We start from the raw sequence: 21,786 nt of genomic DNA on the forward strand, positions 1-21,786 counted from the left end.
GCATAGTGTAATAATAATTATTATAACTCTAACAATAACAGTAATTATAAATCATTGTATGGCACTGCTACGTCCAGGTCGTATTAGAAGTCGCAAAGTCGAATTCAATCTGAATACGGAGAAGTCTTTCAAATGGGCCGAATGTGACTCGATATGCTTGTAACCCGCGCATGCGAACTGATATCAGGTGAGTCGGGCGCATTCTTAGTTTTGTCATTTATCACTAGATGGCTGCTCGTATCAATGTTTTCAGTTATTGTGCATGACCTGCAACCTGGTGCCAGAGAAGTGAAACTTATATTATCATAGGGGTCGCAAGTGAAGTGAGTGCGATTGATCGATTACTCATTGAAATGAAAGTCGTTTGGTGATTGGTGTAAAACGTTTATGCAAATGACTTCAATTAAAAGCTTGTTGTGTTCCCGATTTTTATGTAGATCAGTGTTATTGAGACGAAAAAGCACATATTTTATAACGACACCTATATTTTATGTGAATGCCCGTAAGTTTAAACATTCGTAACATATCCTGTGTAAATTGAGGTTAGTTTTTTCAGGTTAAACTCGAACATTATGGACGTAGCACTTTTGAGATCAATTTCAGGGAGTAGTAACACAGTTTCGTACGATTACTCGTTCAACTAAATGCCGTATGTGCAGTCAGTAAGCTCTTTTGTTTGTTTTATACTGTGATGATAAATGTATATAAACCTAATCTCCACAAAATAATCGCGGTAGTTGGATGTGATTTCATTATTTGTATGTTGAAGTCATAGTTGACAAAAATTTGGCGTCGCGTATTAAACAGTTTTGTTCTGTATAGCGTACAGTTTTAATTGTAGTTATATACATATTACAGAAAGCAACAGCTATAGGTAATGAAACATACTTTTGGACCGAAGACAGACTATTAATGTTTTACCAGAATGTGTTATATATCTCTCAATGTTCTGTTGCAAGCTCCACACATCGGCCATGTGTACAGTGCAGTTATTGCTGATGCCGCTCACCGTTTCCAAGTGCTTTTGGGACATCAGGAGACAGTGTTCAGTACAGGAACTGATGAACATGGAAATAAAATTCAGGAAGCAGCCCTTCAGTCTGGATCCCCACTCCCACAGTACTGTGATCATATCTCCCAGCAATATCGGACTGTTTTCCAGTCTTGTGATGTCGGCTATACAGATTTTGTGCGGACAACTGAAGAGCGCCATAAAACAGAAGTTCACAAATTTTGGGTAAGGAATATGCTTTTTATTTTATTTTTCTGTGATGTCTTAAATTTAAGTTGTCTGAGCTTAAAAAATGGGTTTGGTGAACTAATGTATTTTTCTTTGGGTTGTGATACTTTCTAGGTTTGGTTCTTATTGTAGTATGTGTCAGCGTAAGTTGTGAGATTTTGTGCCCTACACTTCCTTTCTTCCTCCTTGCCCTTTAATTCTCATCAGGATTGCTCAGTGTACAAACAAAAACCTAACTTAACTCTTCTGTTTTCTCCTTACATTTCCACGGAATATGAAAACTTTATTATTTTACTTGCCAGTTATGTATTATTTTTAAGTTCTTTACATATAATTTGGCCATGTATTAATTCAGAGCAGATAAATTTATGATTAATAGATTCAAAGCCAGTCTTTCTTATGTACATTAAAGTTATATTTTCACATTAGTTTCTAATAATGTGACATTTCCATTCAGGTACTTATAATGAGTTTTATGCTTCTGCAAATAAATTAAGATTTATTACATAAAACTGTAATTTCACTCGTTTTAATCACACTTCTAACACTTGAGAATGAAAACATGATGAAGTACTTGAAAACAAAGTAGGGAAGAATTTATTTGGATGTAAGGGTGATGAAGTTACGAGAGAATGGAGGGAAGTGTATAGATAAGAGCTATGTGCTCCAAGTATTAGGAAGTAATACTAAAATCCAATTTGACTTACTTCACACCACTTATACCGGGTCTACAATTTATGCTGTAACGGCCTTGCTTGCATTGCGTGCTCGGCCGAGTGCACTGTTGGTGTGGGATAGAAATAGCGTGTTATTCCCGTGAGTCACAGGCGAATCAGTTTCATTGCGTCTCTCGTCGCGGATTGACGTTGATAATATGGTGTACAGTATTAAGCAACGTCGAAACATATGCCAAATATTCATCCTACGGAAGATGCCGCCGTAAATATCGCAGACATTTTCCCGGTGAAAGTGTTCCTAGCAGGCCCACAATAGAGAGATTAATAAAAAAATTTTGTAGTACGGGATCAGTTTTGGATAAAAAGAAGAACAGGAAACCACAATTCATTTCGGCAATTTCCCAAGAAGAGCTTCGTCAAGTATTTCGAAACATGTTAACGAGATGTGAAGCTTGCCTGCAAGCACAAGGAAGTCACTTTGAACATCTTTTGTGATTTAAGGTAAGAAAAATTAATGTAATAACATGTGTTAGTGACGAGAAATATTCGTAGTTCGCTGTTACTAGCGGCACTGAAACTGATTCGCCTGTGACTCACGGGAAGAACACGCTATCTCTATCCCACACCAACAGTGCACTCGGCCGAGCACGCAATGCAAGCAAGGCCGTTACAGCATAAATTGTAGACCCGGTATTTGTGGTCTTGTGACATCAGTGTTGATATCAGAATTTTGCATCAGTGCAGACAACTGAACAAAAAATGAGCTGAAGTTTCTGCTGAGGTGTAGTGGGGTCTGACACCACAGGCAAAATAAAGTAAAGTAAAGCTGTCCCACTATACTCCATGTAGGTACTTGGGCGGAGTAGAGGTATGACTCATACTCGTCCTTGACCTCAGCACTAGATGGTGGTGAGTGGTCAGCATCACTCCTCAGCCACACCCTACTCCTGGGAAAGGACCACAGTACCCATTAGATAGGAGACTGGGTGGGCTCCAGAGCCAAATTGGACACAACGGCTAGAAGAAAATCCTCTGCGCAGGTCGCGGATCAAACCCTGATCATCCAGCTCGTAATCAGTCACTGTACTGACTTATTTAATTTCCATCAATACCAGTGATAATATTCTTCATTCGTATGCTTTCAGTTATTACATGTTCACCGAGTTTTGCTGTTTTTAGGAATTATTATGAAGTAAAAACAGTGCCTTATGTGAAGCTTATGTCTGTCTGTCTGTCTGTCTAGCCTAAATGATTTGACCACTTTTGATGAAATTTAGTTTTAAGGTTTTCATAGAAAGTTTTTGAACAGCTAAAGGTTTTGTGAGAATCTGTTCTGAGAAATGCCAAGATTTATTGTTCAGCGTTATATATAAATGGGTGTTCTCACCTTATACATGTGTTAGTGGGATTCTCAGCACTGGTTGGCCCTAAAACAAATCGTTGAACTTGTCTTATCAACGTGGAACCACATCTCTGGCTCGAGCTCACCAGCATTGAGCTAGATAACTCTACCCCCCCTGTGGTCACAAGCATCCCCACTCCTCACATTGAACGACTCGATTATTTTGTGGCATGTGCGTGAATTTGAATTAAATGTTTATTACTTGAACTTCAGCTCACATTAATGAAGAACTTATAAACTTCTGTACATATTTAGCTTATTGACTCATAGTCTTTTCTTAGTTCTTAATCGCAATTTGGTTTGAGGGCAAAGGATCCCTGGTACCCATTGAATAGGAGGATGGGTGGTCCCTAGAGCCAGTTTGAATGTAGATACTAAAAGAAAAATCCTTTGCCTCTTCCAGAAATTGAACCTGGTTGTTCAGTCTGTAGTCAAACATTGTATCGAATGACCTCTCCCAGCTACAGATTAATAAAGTACTGTGCACATGTAAACATCGGAAAATATAAAATTTGAGGATTTGAAATTGTGATAATATTCTTACAGTTAAACATGATAAGCAATGAAGATTTCTGTCTTCTGGGTTGTTGCGCTGTGTAGTCTGGTCGATGTTTACCAACGTTTCGGAGGTCATACTGCCTCCGTCATCAGGGCGATGAGTATGAAGATTTCTGTCTTCTGGGTTGTTGCGCTGTTTAGTCTGGTAGATGTTTACCAACGTTTCAGAGTTTATACTGCCTCCGTCATCAGAGTATGAAGATTTCTGCCTTCTGGGTTGTTGCGCTGTGTAGTCTGGTCGATGTTTACCAACGTTTCAGAGTTCATACTGCCTCCGTCATCAGGGCGATGAGTATGAAGATTTCTGTCTTCTGGGTTGTTGCGCTGTGTAGACTGGTCGATGTTTACCAACGTTTCGGAGGTCATACTGCCTCCATCATCAGGGCGATGAGTATGAAGATTTCTGTCTTCTGGGTTGTTGCGCTGTGTAGTCTGGTCGATGTTAACCAACGTTTCAGAGGTCATACTGCCTCCGTCATCAGGGCGATGAGTATGAAGATTTCTGTCTTCTGGGTTGTTGCGCTGTGTAGTCTGGTCGATGTTAACCAACGTTTCAGAGGTCATACTGCCTCCGTCATCAGGGCGATGAGTATGAAGATTTCTGTCTTCTGGGTTGTTGCGCTGTGTAGTCTGGTCGATGTTAACCAACGTTTCAGAGGTCATACTGCCTCCGCCCTGATGACGGAGGCAGTATGACCTCTGAAACGTTGGTTAACATCGACCAGACTACACAGCGCAACAACCCAGAAGACCGAAATCTTCATACTCACCGCTGTGAAAACCTCAAATCTTACATGATAAGCTATCTTAATACTTTAAGTAACAGGCCTGCCAGGTTTCTTGTTTTTCTTTTTGTTTTATGTATGATGGCTGTAAACTACCTTTTTTAATTCCTTACCTAAACTTCATAACAAATAGGGAAATAATCCTCCAATATAAGTAAAACATGAAATGCTGTTAGTGCACTAAATAATGCATGCTGTGTCAATAGAATATTTTGCAGGCTGGAGGACACATATATACGGGAACATATTCGGGGTGGTATTGCACCCCAGATGAGGCATTCCTGTCAGAGAACCAGTTGAGAGAATGTCGAGGACCAGACGGATGCTTGTACAAAGTTTCGGCCGAGTCAGGTCATCGCGTGGAATGGACAGACGAGGAGAACTTTATATTTAGGTTGAGTTCATTCCAAGATGACCTTTTACATTGGCTTCGGAAAGGTGAGAGCTTGAATGGTCTTGGATGTGAAAGGTGGGGAAAAATGCAATGAGTACTTTTGTTTGAAATGTTCTTTTCGAAACACCGCCTGACCTTTGTACCTCTCTGTTGGCTGGAGTCTTGACGTCACATAGTTATAATTTTTCAGTCTGGAAAAATCAGGATTTTTAACTTGAATATTGAATGTCTTATTACTGACAAAATTAAGATCTTGTGCAATCTAGTAAAACAAAGCATGAATTACTTGCCAATAGCTGAAGTAGTTGCTTTTGCTGAAGTAAATGTTCAGACTTATTTTACAGTACATTAGTTACCTCACTTTCAGAATCACATTTTTAAGCACTGAAATGATGTCTGATTATTTTAATTATTTTAGTATTCCTTATATTCTTCATGATTGATGACTGTTGTAGAATGTTAATGAAAGTGATGTTGAGTTTCATATTAGTGAAGTGTCAAGTGTGTATAGTGTGGGTAAAAATATATTTGGAACAGTAGTTTTTTTGTTTTTAAAATAAGTAATTTTTATATAACATCCTGGAAGACAAGATACAAGAAGGAAGGGCATTTATTATTTTTATAACTTCTGACAAGAAATCTTATTATCAGAAAAGGAAACAAAATTCACTCGCCTGAATAAGCGATCTCTTTGGAAAATTTGGAGGTAATAAGGCACTTCAATGAGTTTAGTGGACATGGGATTGAACCTGTGGACTTACACGCAAGAATACTGGTATCAGGGTGAAATGCCGTTTTCAAAGCTTTGTCCGCACAGACCCATTTTTAGCAGATACTCTGGCTCTCGCACTTGTGCTCACCATTATTGCAATATCTGCTATGTGCCTGGACTGGTGGTTGATGAATTATTATAGTACACACATGTTTAAAGTTCGGAATATGTGATAAACGGCACAACTACCTGTTGAGTTTGTATCTATGACTGGCTCTGCAGGCCCAATGTCCTTGTCCACAAGTCAGCCAATATGAATGGTGGAGTAAGGCATTCAGTCATATGGAGGTTCAAATCCGGCCAAGGTCGATGGATTTTTAAGGGTGATAAAAATCCGTAGAACAACTTCCTTCGGAGGGGAAATAAAGCCGGCAGTCACACGTCGTAGATTTACGGCATGTAAAAGAACCTTGCGGGCATGAACGAGATGTTTCGTAAGCAAAATTCAACGGCCATTTCTCACCCAATTCTCTCCTGATTCTCTACTAGATGGCTCTAGCAGACAAAAACAAGGATTGAGTAGAAATTGTGCAGAGGCAGTGGGCTGGTCACTCACTACTCAGAAATGCACACTTCAAAGACAAAGAAACCTCCCACATGGGAAGAGGCCAAGGCTCGCTTCGAACTGTTGCACCACAGAAAGAAGAAGGTATTCAGTCATGTCAGACATTACACAGTCTTTGTTACCTAACCTTGACATTCTGAGCTACGAGCTTTAATTGATCTTCCTTCAGTCATTAATGTCGGTCTTGCCTTCTGGTTTCCAACACTCTGTGGATTTGTAGATAGAAGCCAATGTTTTGGAATAATATACTGCCTTCATATTGATATCTGCTTGCAGTTCCATATGACATCATAACTCAGAAGACCAACATAAGCATCATCACTGCTGCGATAGCCACAAATCTTCCTTCCATTGAAGATTTCCGTCTTCTGGGTTGTTGCTCTGTGTAGTCTGGTCGATGTTAACCAACATTTCGGAGGTCATACTGCCTCCGTCATCAGAGTATGAAGATTTCTGTCTTCTGGGTTGTTGCTCTGTGTAGTCTGGTCGATGTTAATCAACATTTCGGAGGTCATACTGCCTCCGTCATCAGAGTATGAAGATTTCTGTCTTCTGGGTTATTGCGCTGTGTAGTCTGGTCGATGTTACCCACGTTTCAGAGGTCATACTGCCTCCATCATCAGGGCGATGAGTATGAAGATTTCTGTCTTCTGGGTTGTTGCGCTGTGTAGTCTGGTTGATGTTTACCAACGTTTCAGAGGTCATACTGCCTCCATCATCAGGGCGATGAATATGAAGATTTCTGTCTTCTGGGTTGTTGCGCTGTGTAGACTGGTCGATGTTTACCAACGTTTCAGAGGTCATACTGCCTCCGTCATCAGAGTATGAAGATTTCTGTCTTCTGGGTTGTTGCGCTGTGTAGTCTGGTCGATGTTAACCAACGTTTCAGAGGTCATACTGCCTCCGTCATCTTGGTAAATGGTCCTACTTTGTCAGAGTATGTTGATGTCTGGGTTCATGGACCAACCCACACTGAATCCCATGTCTTTATTGAAGTTGCCGGGATGTTACCATATATCAGCGCCCTCTTTCACTATCCAGTCCATATAGCATGCTGTTCTGGCCAGTACATTGGTGTTCTTGAAGCTGATATGTTGGCCATCTGAACAAGTTGGCTGTGGCTGAGCACGGCATCGATGAAGGCCATTGCGTTAAACTTCCAAGGACACCATGGGATTGGCAAGAATTGCTGACTACATGAGTCATGTAGTGAGGCCATGAGATCCAGCTATGTCCCGACAACTTCAACATGAACAAATGACTCACCTGAGTTAATACTGGAACCCAACTACTAGTACTCTCTGACAGAGTAGGGTCATTAAGCAACAACAGAAGGAAGAATCAGCAACAGCCAAAGGTGTGGAATGTACAAGTTAAGAAATGTGATTTGTGTGATGACTGATATGAGTGACCACCTTTCTCTGCCCACTGTCTTTATTGGCTTGCTCATGGACAAGAACGCTGAGCACTGGGTACTATGTTATTTAATAGGCGAAATCCACAACCCTGTAATACCACTCAAAAAAACTGAACATCAATGGTTCTGATGCTACGAGTATTTAGGGACCCATTTATAAGTACAGCCACAATGGGCAATCACGTCACTCGTCACGTCAATCTTGAAACATTGAATTGTTTCTGTATGTATGTGGCTGGTCACCTGAGAAGACGTCATAGCATTCAGTCACTATAAAAGCTTCGGTTCTTATATACGTACTTTGACTTCAGTTGTATTATTGTGGGTTTTGTGGTTACATACTGATGTTTTAGTTCAGCCCTGATAATGGAGGCAAGATGTTTATCCAGACCTTACCCTATACAATTTTTCTGTCAGGCTAGTATTAATTTCTTGACGTTTTCAAATATAACCTCAGATGTGACAACTTACTTCAAGATAACAATAGTTTATTACTGGTGTTGTTACAGAACGGTCGGTCTATCCAGCAAAGTTCCGACATCAGCTGATACACTTTGTGTCAAATTCTGAACTGCTCCGTGATGTGTCAGTGTCTCGCCCAAGGGAGCGTGTGCACTGGGGAATACCTGTTCCAGGTGCCCCTCACCAGACCATATACGTGTGGCTTGATGCTTTGGTCAGCTACATCACGGTTGCTCAGTCTCGTTGGTGGCCTCCAGATCTCCAAGTTGTTGGCAAGGACATCCTGAAGTAAGGAGCAGCTTAATGTATTTATATGATAATACATTTTAAATTCAGTAGATACCAGTTGTGAGGCATTTCTGTTGAAATGAAGAAATTGTACCACCTGAAATATACAACAAAATTTTTATAATAAAGTGAGTTGCAACGTGAAGTATGCAGAGGCGTTGTTTTGTAGAGTCTAAACCAAACTGCATCACCTACAAAGCAGTCGTCTTTGTGCACTAATACGCTTAGTGAGTTGATGTTTCCACTGCTCAAGAAATTTTTGAAATTCTTTTGGAGTACCGTTCAGGATGGTTGTCACATGTTCTAAATGTTGGCAATGTCTGAAAATATGTGGCCCTTCAAAGTGGTCTTTGGTTCTGGGAATAGTCTAAAGTCATGTGGAGCTGAGTCTGGCAAATATGGTGAAAGGCCCAATTTCAGTATTGATTTTTTTGGCCAAAAACTCCCAGACAACAACAACATGATTCAAGATCCAGGCATCAGGCCAAATTCACGCCTTCTCTCATAAGCAGCCATGCAAATATTTTCAAATAACAGCGCTGGTTGACTGTTTGACCTTGTTCAACAAACTCAGTGTGAACAGTGTCCTTGTGATCAAAAAACAAATAAGCATTATCTCACTTGGGCTTATTACATGCATGCCTTTTTTTTGGGCAATTTTATACCACTCGGAGACACTCGACTTTTTCGCAGCATCAGCACCATAAACCTCTCTTAATATCTGCATAGTTTCACTCATGCTTTTGCCTAACTTTACACAAAACTTTATGTTATTATGTTCCTTCGACAACATATCACATTTTTTTTGTGCTGGGACGTAAACACACACTTGTGTAACTCTGCCTCTACTTCGCTACTACTTACTGTCTTATTTGCTTCAACACGAGATGCAACCGCAGACATGCCATAACACGTCGCTCACTTGCTACTCAATGCGACATATATGAGGGCATTCTGGGAACTTAATTGTCACACATCTTATTTTATGACAGTTAAGAAGCAGAGGGGGGAGGAAAGTAAGCAATTAAGATTGCCACTTGTTTCCGTCAGTCAGTACAGTCTGTGTCAGTGCAGCAGTGTGGAAGCCTGATATTGTTGTCTTGCGATTATGCTGTGTTAACACGCTCCCTGTTCGTTCCAAGTTAGGTACCAAAACAGTACGCAGTCAGAGCCGAGAAATTGTCACGAACGTCTGCAATTTTATGAAAAGAGAGGCAAGAAATAAAGATAAAGTTACTTCGCCAGTTTATTTTAATTAAATACAAAAAGTGCAGAAAAGAGTAGTGTCTGAAAGGACAATTAGAAGGATTCTGAAAAGAGCGAGAAGAACACGAGGAACAAGGCAATTCATTTGGAATGCCTGGCAAGAAGCACGACGTCCCCAAGCGAATAACTGATATGGACGACTTTGATAAATGTGTTATTCGGCGCACCATCCACAATTTCTATGCACAGGAGGGAACTGTTCCAACACTTCCCAAAGCTCAAAGAGGGCATTGATTTTAAAGGAAGTTGTTCAAGCCTCAGAAGAATTGTTAGGGAGCTCGGTTTTAGGTGGAAGAAAACCAGGACAAACGGGGATGCTTATTGAAAGGCACGATATACGATCTATGCGCGTATCATACCTAGCCGCGCTAAGAAAGTACAAAGCCGATGGACTTCCAATCATATTTGAAGACGAGATTTACATTCATGGCAGTCATACCAGACCGAAGAATTGGACCGACGATAGTGATTCTGCTTTGTTGGCGTCAACATCAAAAGGTGAGAGACTTATCATTGTTCAAGCTGGAGGAGAATCAGGCTTTATTTCAAACGCACTTCTCATATATAAATCTAGGCAGAATACCAGAGATTATCACAACGTAATGGACAGTAAAAATTATGCCCGCTGGTTAAAAACAATGCTAATACCAAATTTACCACCAAACTCCGTTCTGGTCATTGATAACGCCTCGTATCACAATGCTCAGATAAACAAACCACTGACATCTAACTCAAAGAAGGGCGAAATGAAAGCCTGTCTATTGGAAAGAAACATCCCATTTTGTGACAACATGTTGAAAGCTCAACTGTATGATTTAATCAAATTAAATAAGCCAGAGCGCAAATGTTATGTGATTGATCAGATTTTGGCAGACAAAGAACGTACTGTGCTGAGACTTCCGCCGTACAGTCCCGATTTAAACCCCATTGAACTTATTTGGGCAAATGTAAAACAATGGGTTGCAAGCAACAACACAACATTTGAAATAAAGGACGTTGCGCAACTGTGTCGCCAGAGATTCGAAGAAATTGGGCAAGAGGAATGGGAGAATGTATGTCGGTACGTCGAAAAACTAGAACAGATTTATTATGAGCAAGAAGGCATAATCGAAGACGCTAATGAACGTATTATACTTGAAGATAATGGAGTGGACAGCAGCGGCAGCAGTGATGAATCGAGTGATATGTCAGAAAGCGAAGGTCTCTCAGGAGTGGAATAATTTGAAGAGGACTAAAGAATTGTGAAGAAGATTAAATTATCTAATACTCTCCGCAGTGTTAGTTTCCTAATGATGTGTAGTGTATTGAAATCGACTTTCCTGTGTTACATACCATGGTGATATTTTATTTGGAGTGTACTGTACGCGGCCTCCTGCCATCCGTTCTTGTAAGTGACTCGCTCCGAGGTTCCATTTCTCAAAACGCAGCGGCCGAAAACGCTGGAACCAAGTCTACAGTTGAGCTCATTCATCGCCCTGATGATGGAGGCAGTATGACCTCTGAAACGTTGGTTAACATCTACCAGACTACACAGCACAACAACCCAGAAGACAGAAATCTTTATACTCTGATGACGGAGGCAGTATGACCTCTGAAACGTTGGTAAACATCGACCAGTCTACACGGCGCAACAACCCAGAAGACAGAAATCTTCATACTAAGAATCGCCCTGATGACGGAGGCAGTATGACCTCCGAAACGTTGGTAAACATCGACCAGACTACACAGCGCAACAACCCAGAAGACAGAAATCTTCATACTCTGATGACGGAGGCAGTATGACCTCTGAAACGTTGGTAAACATCGACCAGTCTACACGGTGCAACAACCCAGAAGACAGAAATCTTCATACTAAGAATCGCCCTGATGACGGAGGCAGTATGACCTCCGAAACGTTGGTAAACATCGACCAGTCTACACGGCGCAACAACCCAGAAGACAGAAATCTTCATACTCTGATGACGGAGGCAGTATGACCTCTGAAACGTTGGTAAACATCGACCAGTCTACACGGCGCAACAATCCAGAAGACAGAAATCTTCATACTCTGATTGCGGAGGCCGTATGACCTCTGAAACGTTGGTAAACATCGACCAGTCTACATGGCGCAACAACCCAGAAGACAGAAATCTTCAGACTCATCGCCCTGATGACGGAGGCAGTATGACCTCTGAAACGTTGGTAAACATCGACCAGACTACACAGCGCAACAACCCAGAAGACAGAAATCTTCAAACTCACCGCTGTGAAAACCTCAAATCTCGCCCTGATGAAGGAAGCAGTATGACCTCCGAAACGTTGGTAAACATCGACCAGACTACACAGCGCAACAACCCAGAAGACAGAAATCTTCAGACTCACCGCTGTGAAAACCTCAAATCTCGCCCTGATGAAGGAAGCAGTATGACCTCCGAAACGTTGGTAAACATCGACCAGACTACACGGCGCAACAACCCAGAAGACAGAAATCTTCATACTCGCCGCTGTGAAAACCTCAAATTCAACAATATATTTGTTTGGTTTCATGATTAGGTGAATCCTTATGTTTAAGTACTGTGTTAAAATGAAGTTTTGCAAATCTTTCAGATGTGGACAATTACGTGGACAGCTAGTTCATAGCATGAAATATTTATTTTCGTATTGTCCGTAATGGACATTTTTCAATTTTGTATATACTTAACATGATAATTATAAAGGATAACTAGTGTCAATTAGCTCAGATTCATATTTGTAGTTACATTTTACAAAGGATCTCACATTCAAAAGTTCATAATGATCATACAGGGTATTCAGAAGTTGAAGAACATAATGAGACAGACAGACTTTTCTGTGCAGTGGTGTTTTCTTGTGTAAAAACATTGAGTGTTAGACTACAAAAAAATTAAAAATTTAATGTTTTTGGCCTTAGGTTTTCCACATCTAGATTTTAATGTACAACTTTGGCTTTTGGGGATAAGCCACATCGCATCTGACTGACTGAAATGTTTGCAGATTCCATGGAGTGTATTGGCCAGCCTTCCTGATTGCTGCAGGTCTGGAGCCTCCTCGCTCTTTGCTCTGTCACTCCCACTGGACAGTCGATGGTGAAAAGATGTCCAAATCAAAACACAACGTCATTGATCCTTTGGAATGTATAGGCAAATACACAACTTCTGGTTTGCGATACTTTCTGCTCCGGGAAGGCGTTGCTCATAGTGATGGAAGTGAGTAATTGTCATATTTGTGGCATTTTTCCCACCTCAAACAGCTCTTTATTGGAAAAATTTACACCAATCGTGGCATGTCCTCTGTTACTGTTTCTCTGGGATTTCTTCACGTTGTTCTCTGCAAGTGTCATACGAGGGTTACTTCAAAAGTCATGGCAACTAATTTTTTGGGGGCAAACACATTATACTGAAGAAATTTCAAAATATGCATATGAATGGGCACGATATACTCCTCCGATTGGCGTAGTCAGATCAGGTAGGCGTGAATGGGTGTAGGTATAGTAGGCAAGAAAACAGGCACATTACGGAATGAACGTCAGGCAGCTGGAACAGCGTTCTTACTTGAAAGTAGCTGTGCTTCGCGGCAGAAATGCACCTGAATGTCACTCAGAGCTTGTGGAAGCTGTTGGTAATCGTGCTCTACCATACAGAACTGTTGCAAGGTGGATAGAAGCATTCTAACATGGAAGGAAAGCAACTGAGTGACATTCAGGCGCATTTCTGCCGTGAAGCACTGCTACTTTCAAGTAAGAACGCTGTTCCAGCCGGCTGACGTTCATTCTCGACGGTCATTCCTTAATGTGCCTTTCTTCTTGCCTACTATACCCACACCCATTCACGCCTACCTGATCTGACTACGCCAATCGGAGGAGTATATGATGCCCATTCATATGTATATTTTGAACTTTCTTCACTGTAACGTGTTTGCCCCCAGAAAATTAGTTGCGATAACTTTTCAAGTAACCCTCGTATTTATCTTCATGTAGCTCCCGCTTCTTCCCCAAGTTTTATGTTCCACTATAATTTGAGGAATGGGGGTTAAGACATTGTTCTTTTAGAAAATGTCCATTTTATTACTTTTTTTTTTACACAACTGATGTTTATTTTGAGAAACAGTTGTTTTTTACTATCTGTACAATTTTCTCACATTTTCATCCATTTTACTCAGGATCAACAACACTTTCATCTAAATTACACACAGTACTTATCATCATCATCATCATCATCCATTGCTCTTTCCACCAACTGGCACTGGTCACCTCCCTCCATCACTCCTCGTTTTATCCGCTCCTCCACTTTGGTGTAGGGTATGCCAGGCCTAGTAAGCCGATACCCAAAGCCAAGAAAACATCACTCGAGTTCTAAAGTGTAATAGCTGGACTGCTCGCTGTAGGGCCGGACCTTCGTAGAAAGATCAAGTGCACCTCTAGCATCCCCTCTGTCTACCACAATCAACAACGGACCAAACCTCCTTATTTCACTACCAATACTGACTGTACAGCACTGAAAATAAAATGTGATGTACAACCATATCTTCTATAGACCAGCCCAAAACCTGTCCCATTCCTGAAGCAGATTCAACGGTACACAAAGGTGAAAAGTTCACACGTGTCTGCATTTGTGAAATTTTGTGAATGCACCAAACAAAATATTTTTGATTATCTTATATAAAATCTCCTCTTCATGAGTCTGGACAATCAGGAGTTAATTATACATTTAAAGGTAACATTAACTGTCTGTGCGAAGTTTGTTAATTTGTGTGTGTGTTTATGGTGATTTGAAACACGCGTGTTTTCAGTTTTTTTTCTCCTAGAGATGAAAAAGGAAATGAGTTGTAAAAATTGCTCTTATATTTTTACAGACTATAGCGAGACGAAAGCAATACGGATCCTCAACTCAGAACTTGCAGATAGCCTTGGGAATCTTCTAAACCGATGTACCGCCACGACATTGAACCCAGGTCATATCTTTCCCAAGTTCTGCCAACACAGCTTCAACACGTACTGTGATTCTGCTGATGCTTCCAGACTGGTAGATATGGTGTCTGCTTTGCCAGGTAACTTAATGGGGTTTTTATTCTTCTTTTCTTCCCCCCCCCCTCCCCCAGAGGTTACTGTGAAACCCCATTTCTTGATCCAGAAATACTCGCTCGCTCTGTGGTGCAGGATATTTGAATAGTTTGAGTTCTCGGCTTGTTCCGGTGGGCAATAACTTCATTAGCGGAAATACAGTTTTATGTGTGTTTGATTTGTTATTTTAAATCACTGTAATCCAGTGATTATCTTCTTCTTCTATGGCTCTCCGGTCCGTATTCGGTCCACGGCCTCCTCGATTCTCCTCTTCCATTTGGTCCTCTGTTAGGTCCGTCTATCTGAGGCTTTGATCGAGGTTTCAAAACATCTTCCTTTTTACGGTGCAAGGTTGTTAGCCTTGCGACCAACCCCCAACCTGGAGGACCAGGATACCTGTCTTAGTCTGACCTCTCCCCGTCGACCAATCTGGCTAGGGAGGTCCTACCAGTAGCTCTTGGGGTCACTGAGGTACTAAAGCCCCACCACCATGACAAGGTGCAGGTACCATTAAGTGGGGTCCAGTGATTATATAAACTCGTTAATTGAAAATTTGGTGAGATATTCCACTTAGAACTTGTCTTTTACTGACATAAACTTCTGTGCTTTCAGATCTTGTAAAGGAGCACTTTGAGGTGTGTAATTTTTATAAAGGCATTGACTCTGTCATTCAGACACTCCACGTTGCGAACCGATTTTTCGAATCGCAGAAACCATGGGAGTTATGTAAGAAAAATCTGTCACCTCACCTGAACTCTGTTCTCAATCTTACCATGGAGACACTACGAGTGTGTGGCATCTTGCTACAGCCCATAGTCCCCGCTCTTTCCGACGCGCTGCTCGGAAAACTTCGGATCTCTAAGGACAAGCGCATGTGGAGAGACGTCAGACCATTGAGCTGGGAGCAAGGCAGGCTGTGTGATATTCCTATCAGTGATGAGAAAATTACTCTCTACAGACGCATAATAATACCCAAGACGTGAGAAAAATTATTGGTCTGAAACATTCGTGTTGTTTAAAGACCTTGTGTCAATCACTCACGTTATGCAGTATTGAGAGTTAGCTGTGAGGACGGTTTTGAATAGCGTAACAGAAGTGAAAGTCAGAATTTTCATGTAGTAGAATTGAACCCCATCTGAATTTCATTCAAAGAGGAAGCAAGAGTGGTGACACGACAGTGTTGGTACAATAAAGATAAATAATATGGACGGTGTGTGTCGCCTGTCTTAACGTGAGCTGTATTAATTGTACTTTTTGAGATCCAGATTATAAAAAACTTGAATGTTTATGGCAGGGCTTTGGAGTCGGAGTCATGGAGTCGTAAGCAATTTTAGATGGAGTCGGTAAAAATGTACCGACTCCGATATAAAACCTTAAGAACACTTTTGCTACCATGTGAGCCACTGGTGGCCTCACGCTTAGGGAGATTCAACGACGCGTTGAGCCACATTGTATGGGAATAATGCTTTGTAACTTTAGCTCCGGTACCTTAAGAATACAAACTGTCTACAAATCAACTGATTTCTGCAATAATCATTAGACGTATATTTAAATTTCGGTTATAATTCTAAAAAGTAGCCTGATGATTCACGTGGTGGTGATAAAATCTCTTATGGTGCCATTTACCATTTCCGTAGGTTTACATATTGAGCTTTTATGAAGGAGTCGGAGATTTTAGTACCAACTCCACGGCCCTGGTGTTATTATTTATTATTTAGTGTTCTGTCTGACGACAGGTCCATATGAACAGGATCCTTCGATCCTTTTCTCGGACTGGGACCTGTTCATATGCGTTCTTGGCAGATGATCCAGAAGTGGTTTGCCATTGCCTTCTTCTGTGTGTGAATGGAGTAATTGTTGGGATGCCACGGAGGAAAACTCCGTGTTACCTAGACCACGGCCTTGCCCAACACAAGTTATAAATTCGGGCACCGCCGGGAATCGAACCCGAGACCCCAGGATTACAAGGCCAGCGTTCTATCCGCTAGACCACCGTGGCAGCCTGGCCCTGGTGTATGTAATCTTTATTTCAACAGTTTTGTTCCATTCTCCCGAGCCAACTCTTGATTTTTAGGAGGAAGACACGTAGGACAAATCAAAATATTTCGTATGCCCTCATGCAAAATTTTTAATTATCGTTATTCATCGTGAGCGCCTAGTTTGTCTCATTGAGTTCAGTGTGACATGAAGGCAGTTCATATACTGTAAATAAACATGTATAGGTATTTTAATTATAGTTGGATTGCTTGACTTTTGTTTGAACCCTGCAAAGTGAAACAGACGGATGTGTGAATCAGTAAAGGTTGGGAACCACTGATACGTACGTAAAACCTTGTTTGTATCTTGGATGTTGTTGTAGATTGCAAGTCAGTGACTATCAAAGCAGCAGTCATTCAGTGTTGGAAACAAGAAGTCTTGACTTCGCTTAATGGCTGAATAGTTGTACTAAGATTTTTTGCATGAAAGTTGTTTGCTTTTTCGAAGAATCGCTGTCGTGAATTGTTCTTGAAGCTTCTGTCACTAACTTCTGGCAAGTTGTTATGCTGGTAGTATGTTACGTTTGAAGGGTAACGATTACCCACATGAGCATTTGCTAAGAAGAAACAAGACATCATCCTCTTTGAAGAACTTCTTGTTTGTAGGATTTGAGGTTTTCACGGCAGTTTGTCTGAAGATTTCTGTCTTCTGGGTTGTTGCGCCGTGTAGTCTGGTCGATGTTTACCAACGTTTCAGAGGTCATACTGCCTCCGTCATCAGGGCGATGAGTATGAAGATTTCTGTCTTCTGGGTTGCGCTGTGTAGTCTGGTCGATGTTAGCCAACGTTTCAGAGGTCATACTGCCTCCATCATCAGGGCGATGAGTATGAAGATTTCTGTCTTCTGGGTTGTTGCGCCGTGTAGTCTGGTAGATGTTTACCGATGTTTCAGAGGTATTGTGCCTCCATCATCGCCCTGATAACAGAGGCAGCATGACCTCTGAAACGATGGTAAACATCTACCAGACTACACGGCGCAACAACCCAGAAGACAGAAATCTTCATACTCATCGCCCTGATGATGGAGGCAGTATAACCTCTGAAACGTTGGCTAACATCGACCAGACTACACAGCGCAACAACCCAGAAGACAGAAATCTTCATACTCATCGCCCTGATGACGGAGGCAGTATGAACTCTGAAACGTTGGTTAGCATCGACCAGACTACACAGCGCAACAACCCAGAAGACAGAAATCTTCATACTCATCGCCCTGATGACGGAGGCAGTATGAACTCTGAAACGTTGGCTAACATCGACCAGACTACACGGCGCAACAACCCAGAAGACAGAAATCTTCATACTCATCGCCCTGATGATGGAGGCAGTATGACCTCTGAAACGTTGGCTAACATCTACCAGACTACACAGCGCAACAACCCAGAAGACAGAAATCTTCAACTTCTTGTTTATGTCAGTCTCATGAGACGAGTTCTGTCAGTGAAGATCCAAATGTCTACGTCAGATGTTGCAACATCAGATTAGTAGACGTGTGCCTCATTGTCTGTGGCAGTGTCAGGTTGTGAGGCACTCATCAGTACTCATACTTCGCTGGTTCTGTCTCATTTTATCTGTTCGTTTGTGGTGAATCCCCTTTCCTGTGTTTTTAAGCTAAGTGGCATTTTCCTCAAGAGAGATGTTTTCCTTTTCATGAATTCAAAAAAAAAAATGGCTGAATAATGTTGTGAAGGATCTCTTAACCCTCCAGGACTCGCGTTGTGAGCGCAGCGCCGCATTTTCAGTAAAAGTCTGATAACTCTTTCTAGGAATTGTTTTCTCTCCTGTCGCGTTATCTATGTTAAGAGGAAACCCCCTTCTATGGAAATTTCAAAGGAAATATTTCTAGCTACGACTATAGACCTGCATTTTTCAGTTTACTTTTAGAATTCTTATAGTGCGGCGGCCCGCTCACACGCGAGTGTTTGTATTCCAAAGTGAATTGTTTTTAAGTTTGGGTTAATTTCTTCTCTATTGGTCACGTTTACCAATAATGGCTTCTAAAACAAGATCTTCTGATCCCAATGTTTAGTTGAAGTGGTTATTAGAACAAGAAGAACGTGAAAGAGAACAAGTGAGTGCAGGAGAAATTATAGATTGTGAATTCGATGATAGTCAGGATTCTGATGAGGAACCACGAGAGGAGAATCACTATAGTCAATCAGAAAACTCAGCTGAAAGTTTAGATGAAGATTCCAATGCAGGAATAAGTGATCTTTATCTTGGCAAAGATAAAATGCCTAAATTTCGAAAATTTACCCTATGAAGAAGTAAAAAGGCGCCAATGAAAAACATTATCTCTCACTTTCCTGGGGTCAAGGGATGCGCAAAAAACTGAAAAACCGAGATCGATTGCAGGCAGATATTTTTTCCAGATAATTTATTGGGTGATATCACAAAATTCACAAATAAAAACTGGATAAAATTAGAGAAAATTATTCTAGGCAAACAGACTGCTTAGAAACTTCAATCGATGAAATCGAAGCTTCAATTGGACTTTTATACAATGTTTTTACATTTTATTAGTCTCTTAATCGTAACTCCTTAAATAAATTAAAAGTCAGTAATAGTCTGATTAAGTATTTGCTCAATTGATGGGTTGCGGCGCGGCGCTCACACGCGAGTCGGGACGTTCCAAAGGTGGACGCGAGCGCTGGAGGGTTAAAAATGCAAGTCGCTGGCTCTCATTTCAACTTCTTTTGAAGCCTTACACAATCATCACATGTGAGCAATGTGTCAGACAAACTGCATGACACTTGATAGGTGCAGCTTAATGATGTACTGAAGCTTACATTACCTTTGCAACTGTTCTCGTTACTACTGCATCCACCACAAGAAACTTTTTGATGTAGAAATTTGTAAATACCTACCCCCAAACAAGAATGGCACATGAGCTTTTGACAGGATTGGCCATTCAGTGCTACACTATTCAGAAATCAAATCTAGAAAAATCAGGGATAATATATTTAGGATGAGTTAAAATTTTATTTACATTTATCAGTATTGTATCAGACTGCAGATTTATCACATTCAATGCTTGTGATATACAGCTTTCCAAAGAAATGCTGCTTAAGTCTCTATAAATTCACATGTTATTTATTTTAATTATGGTTATGGCCTAACCTTTCTTTCTGCCCTTGGTAGACAATCTCCATTCGAATATATTCTCAATGCAGTAATCACCTATTTTAGGATTTACAGCTGTAAAAAGAAAAACTTGCATGAATCAGGTGAGTAAGTTCTAGAGGTAATTTTCAGGTCGTTAAAATTATAATAATTTAAGTTGCCTAAAATGCCCCATGCATATTTTCTTAAGATGTCTCACTAATCACTAATCATGGTCTCATGATTGTCTGTGGTCATCAATCCAGTATTGGTTGTTCTGTACCAAAATCATTGAGTGTGCACATGTTAGTGGCTCATACTATGCAAAGTATCACTCAGATAACATAGGTGAGCAGGAATTGAACCATAACCAGAGTAAGGAAATAATTTTCAGTGTATATTTATTCAGGAAAATGGAACTGGGTTAAGAAACAGGAGAAAAACCTTTTCAAACTTATGTAGGAACTAGTGTAGGACTTTATTGCGTATAGGAACTTCAGCTTTAATGTTAATGACGTCATGAAAACGGCGGAAGAGAAATTCAATTCTGAGCAAAATTGAATGGATGGCTCAGTGCGCGTATTTGAAAGGAAGAATTATGATTGATGAATTGGCTTATAGTTCATAGTAAACCTAAAGGCCGCCATTCACGATCGCTCCATTCGTCCAAATGGCGCGGTGTCGCTCCAAAATTGTACCGTGAATGCGGAAACTGAAGTCCATTGGCGTGGCGTGGTGGGCTCGTTTGGATATTCTGTCGAGCCATAATCCATCCGATCACTCCATCGCGCCATCGTATCGTGAATGGGGGAATCGGCGATCGAGCCACTCCAAATCGGTTCGTGAGTGGCGGAAACGTGGTCCATTCTCATGCCAGTCTGCCACGAGCCTTCGTCCAGTGAAGTCCAAACTTGTATAATGTCGGGTCGTGAGTTTGTTATTGAGGTGATTGAGAAATATAGAGAGTTGCCATGTTTGTGGCAGATAAGTAATGAAGACTATCATGATAAAGCTAAAAGAAGCTTAGCAATGGAAGAATTGGTGGTTTTATTTAAAACCAAAGATCCTACCGCCAACAAAGAAAATTCCCTTAGAAGTTGCTTCAGAAAGGAGCATAAGGACTTAAATTGCTTCTATTTAAGAGCCATTGCTTTGACCACTTTCGTTTTGGGTTTTTTCTTTTAATATACAGGCATACTGCCGTAGCTAGTACCAATTCTTCGTCCATCGCAAACACCACGCACTTCACAGAGGGACAACAAACCGCGACTGGCGTGACGCGACCGTGAATGTAGTACCTCTTTGGACGACATCCGTTTGGACGTCATCCATTCGGATGTCATCCATCTGGAGCGATCGTGAATGGCGGCCTTAAGACATTCTCTGATAATAGCTCCAGTGACACCGAGTCAACCAGCGATAGACAAATGATCAGATTAAGTCCTTTGGATAGTGAAAATTGACGACAGTAGTAGGCCTACTGTGCAGCCATATGTAACGCCATATTGGACATTTCCCCTCCCCTTCACTTCACTTTCTTTACCGCACCGGTTGTTTCTTACGTGGTGCAGTTACTTCCCGCTAGGAGTTTGCTTCCGGTGTAGTCGGATATTTTTACAAATGTAAATTATGTGTATGTTTTAGTGGTTTAAAAATATGTGCTATCTTGGTAAGTAACTCGCCCCGGCGTACGATACTTGGCTATTGGTCCGTTGTACCAGGTTTGCGGAGTGTACTGTTCTGTTTCCTCGTGTTCAGACGCAATC

General features: G+C 41.1%; 1 protein-coding gene and 1 pseudogene across 1 annotated transcript; both read left to right on the forward strand.

The window, feature by feature from the left end:
* Nucleotides 1-303: 303 nt before the first annotated feature.
* Nucleotides 304-17,118, forward strand: MetRS-m (Methionyl-tRNA synthetase, mitochondrial). The gene is made up of 7 exons (XM_022067992.2): nt 304-502; nt 960-1,237; nt 4,869-5,100; nt 8,320-8,560; nt 12,818-13,029; nt 14,675-14,869; nt 15,495-17,118. Exons 1-7 carry the CDS (start codon nt 388-390, stop codon nt 15,863-15,865), a joined length of 1,644 nt encoding a protein of 547 aa, XP_021923684.2. The 5' UTR covers nt 304-387; the 3' UTR covers nt 15,866-17,118.
* Nucleotides 8,764-11,580, forward strand: LOC147872429 (uncharacterized; annotated as a pseudogene).
* Nucleotides 17,119-21,786: the final 4,668 nt, after the last annotated feature.

This window comes from Zootermopsis nevadensis, unplaced genomic scaffold (genome assembly GCF_977971745.1).
Source record: "Zootermopsis nevadensis isolate Lab colony 2312 unplaced genomic scaffold, Znev_1.0 Znev_ptg000028l, whole genome shotgun sequence".
Lineage (NCBI taxonomy): Eukaryota > Metazoa > Arthropoda > Insecta > Blattodea > Termopsidae > Zootermopsis > Zootermopsis nevadensis.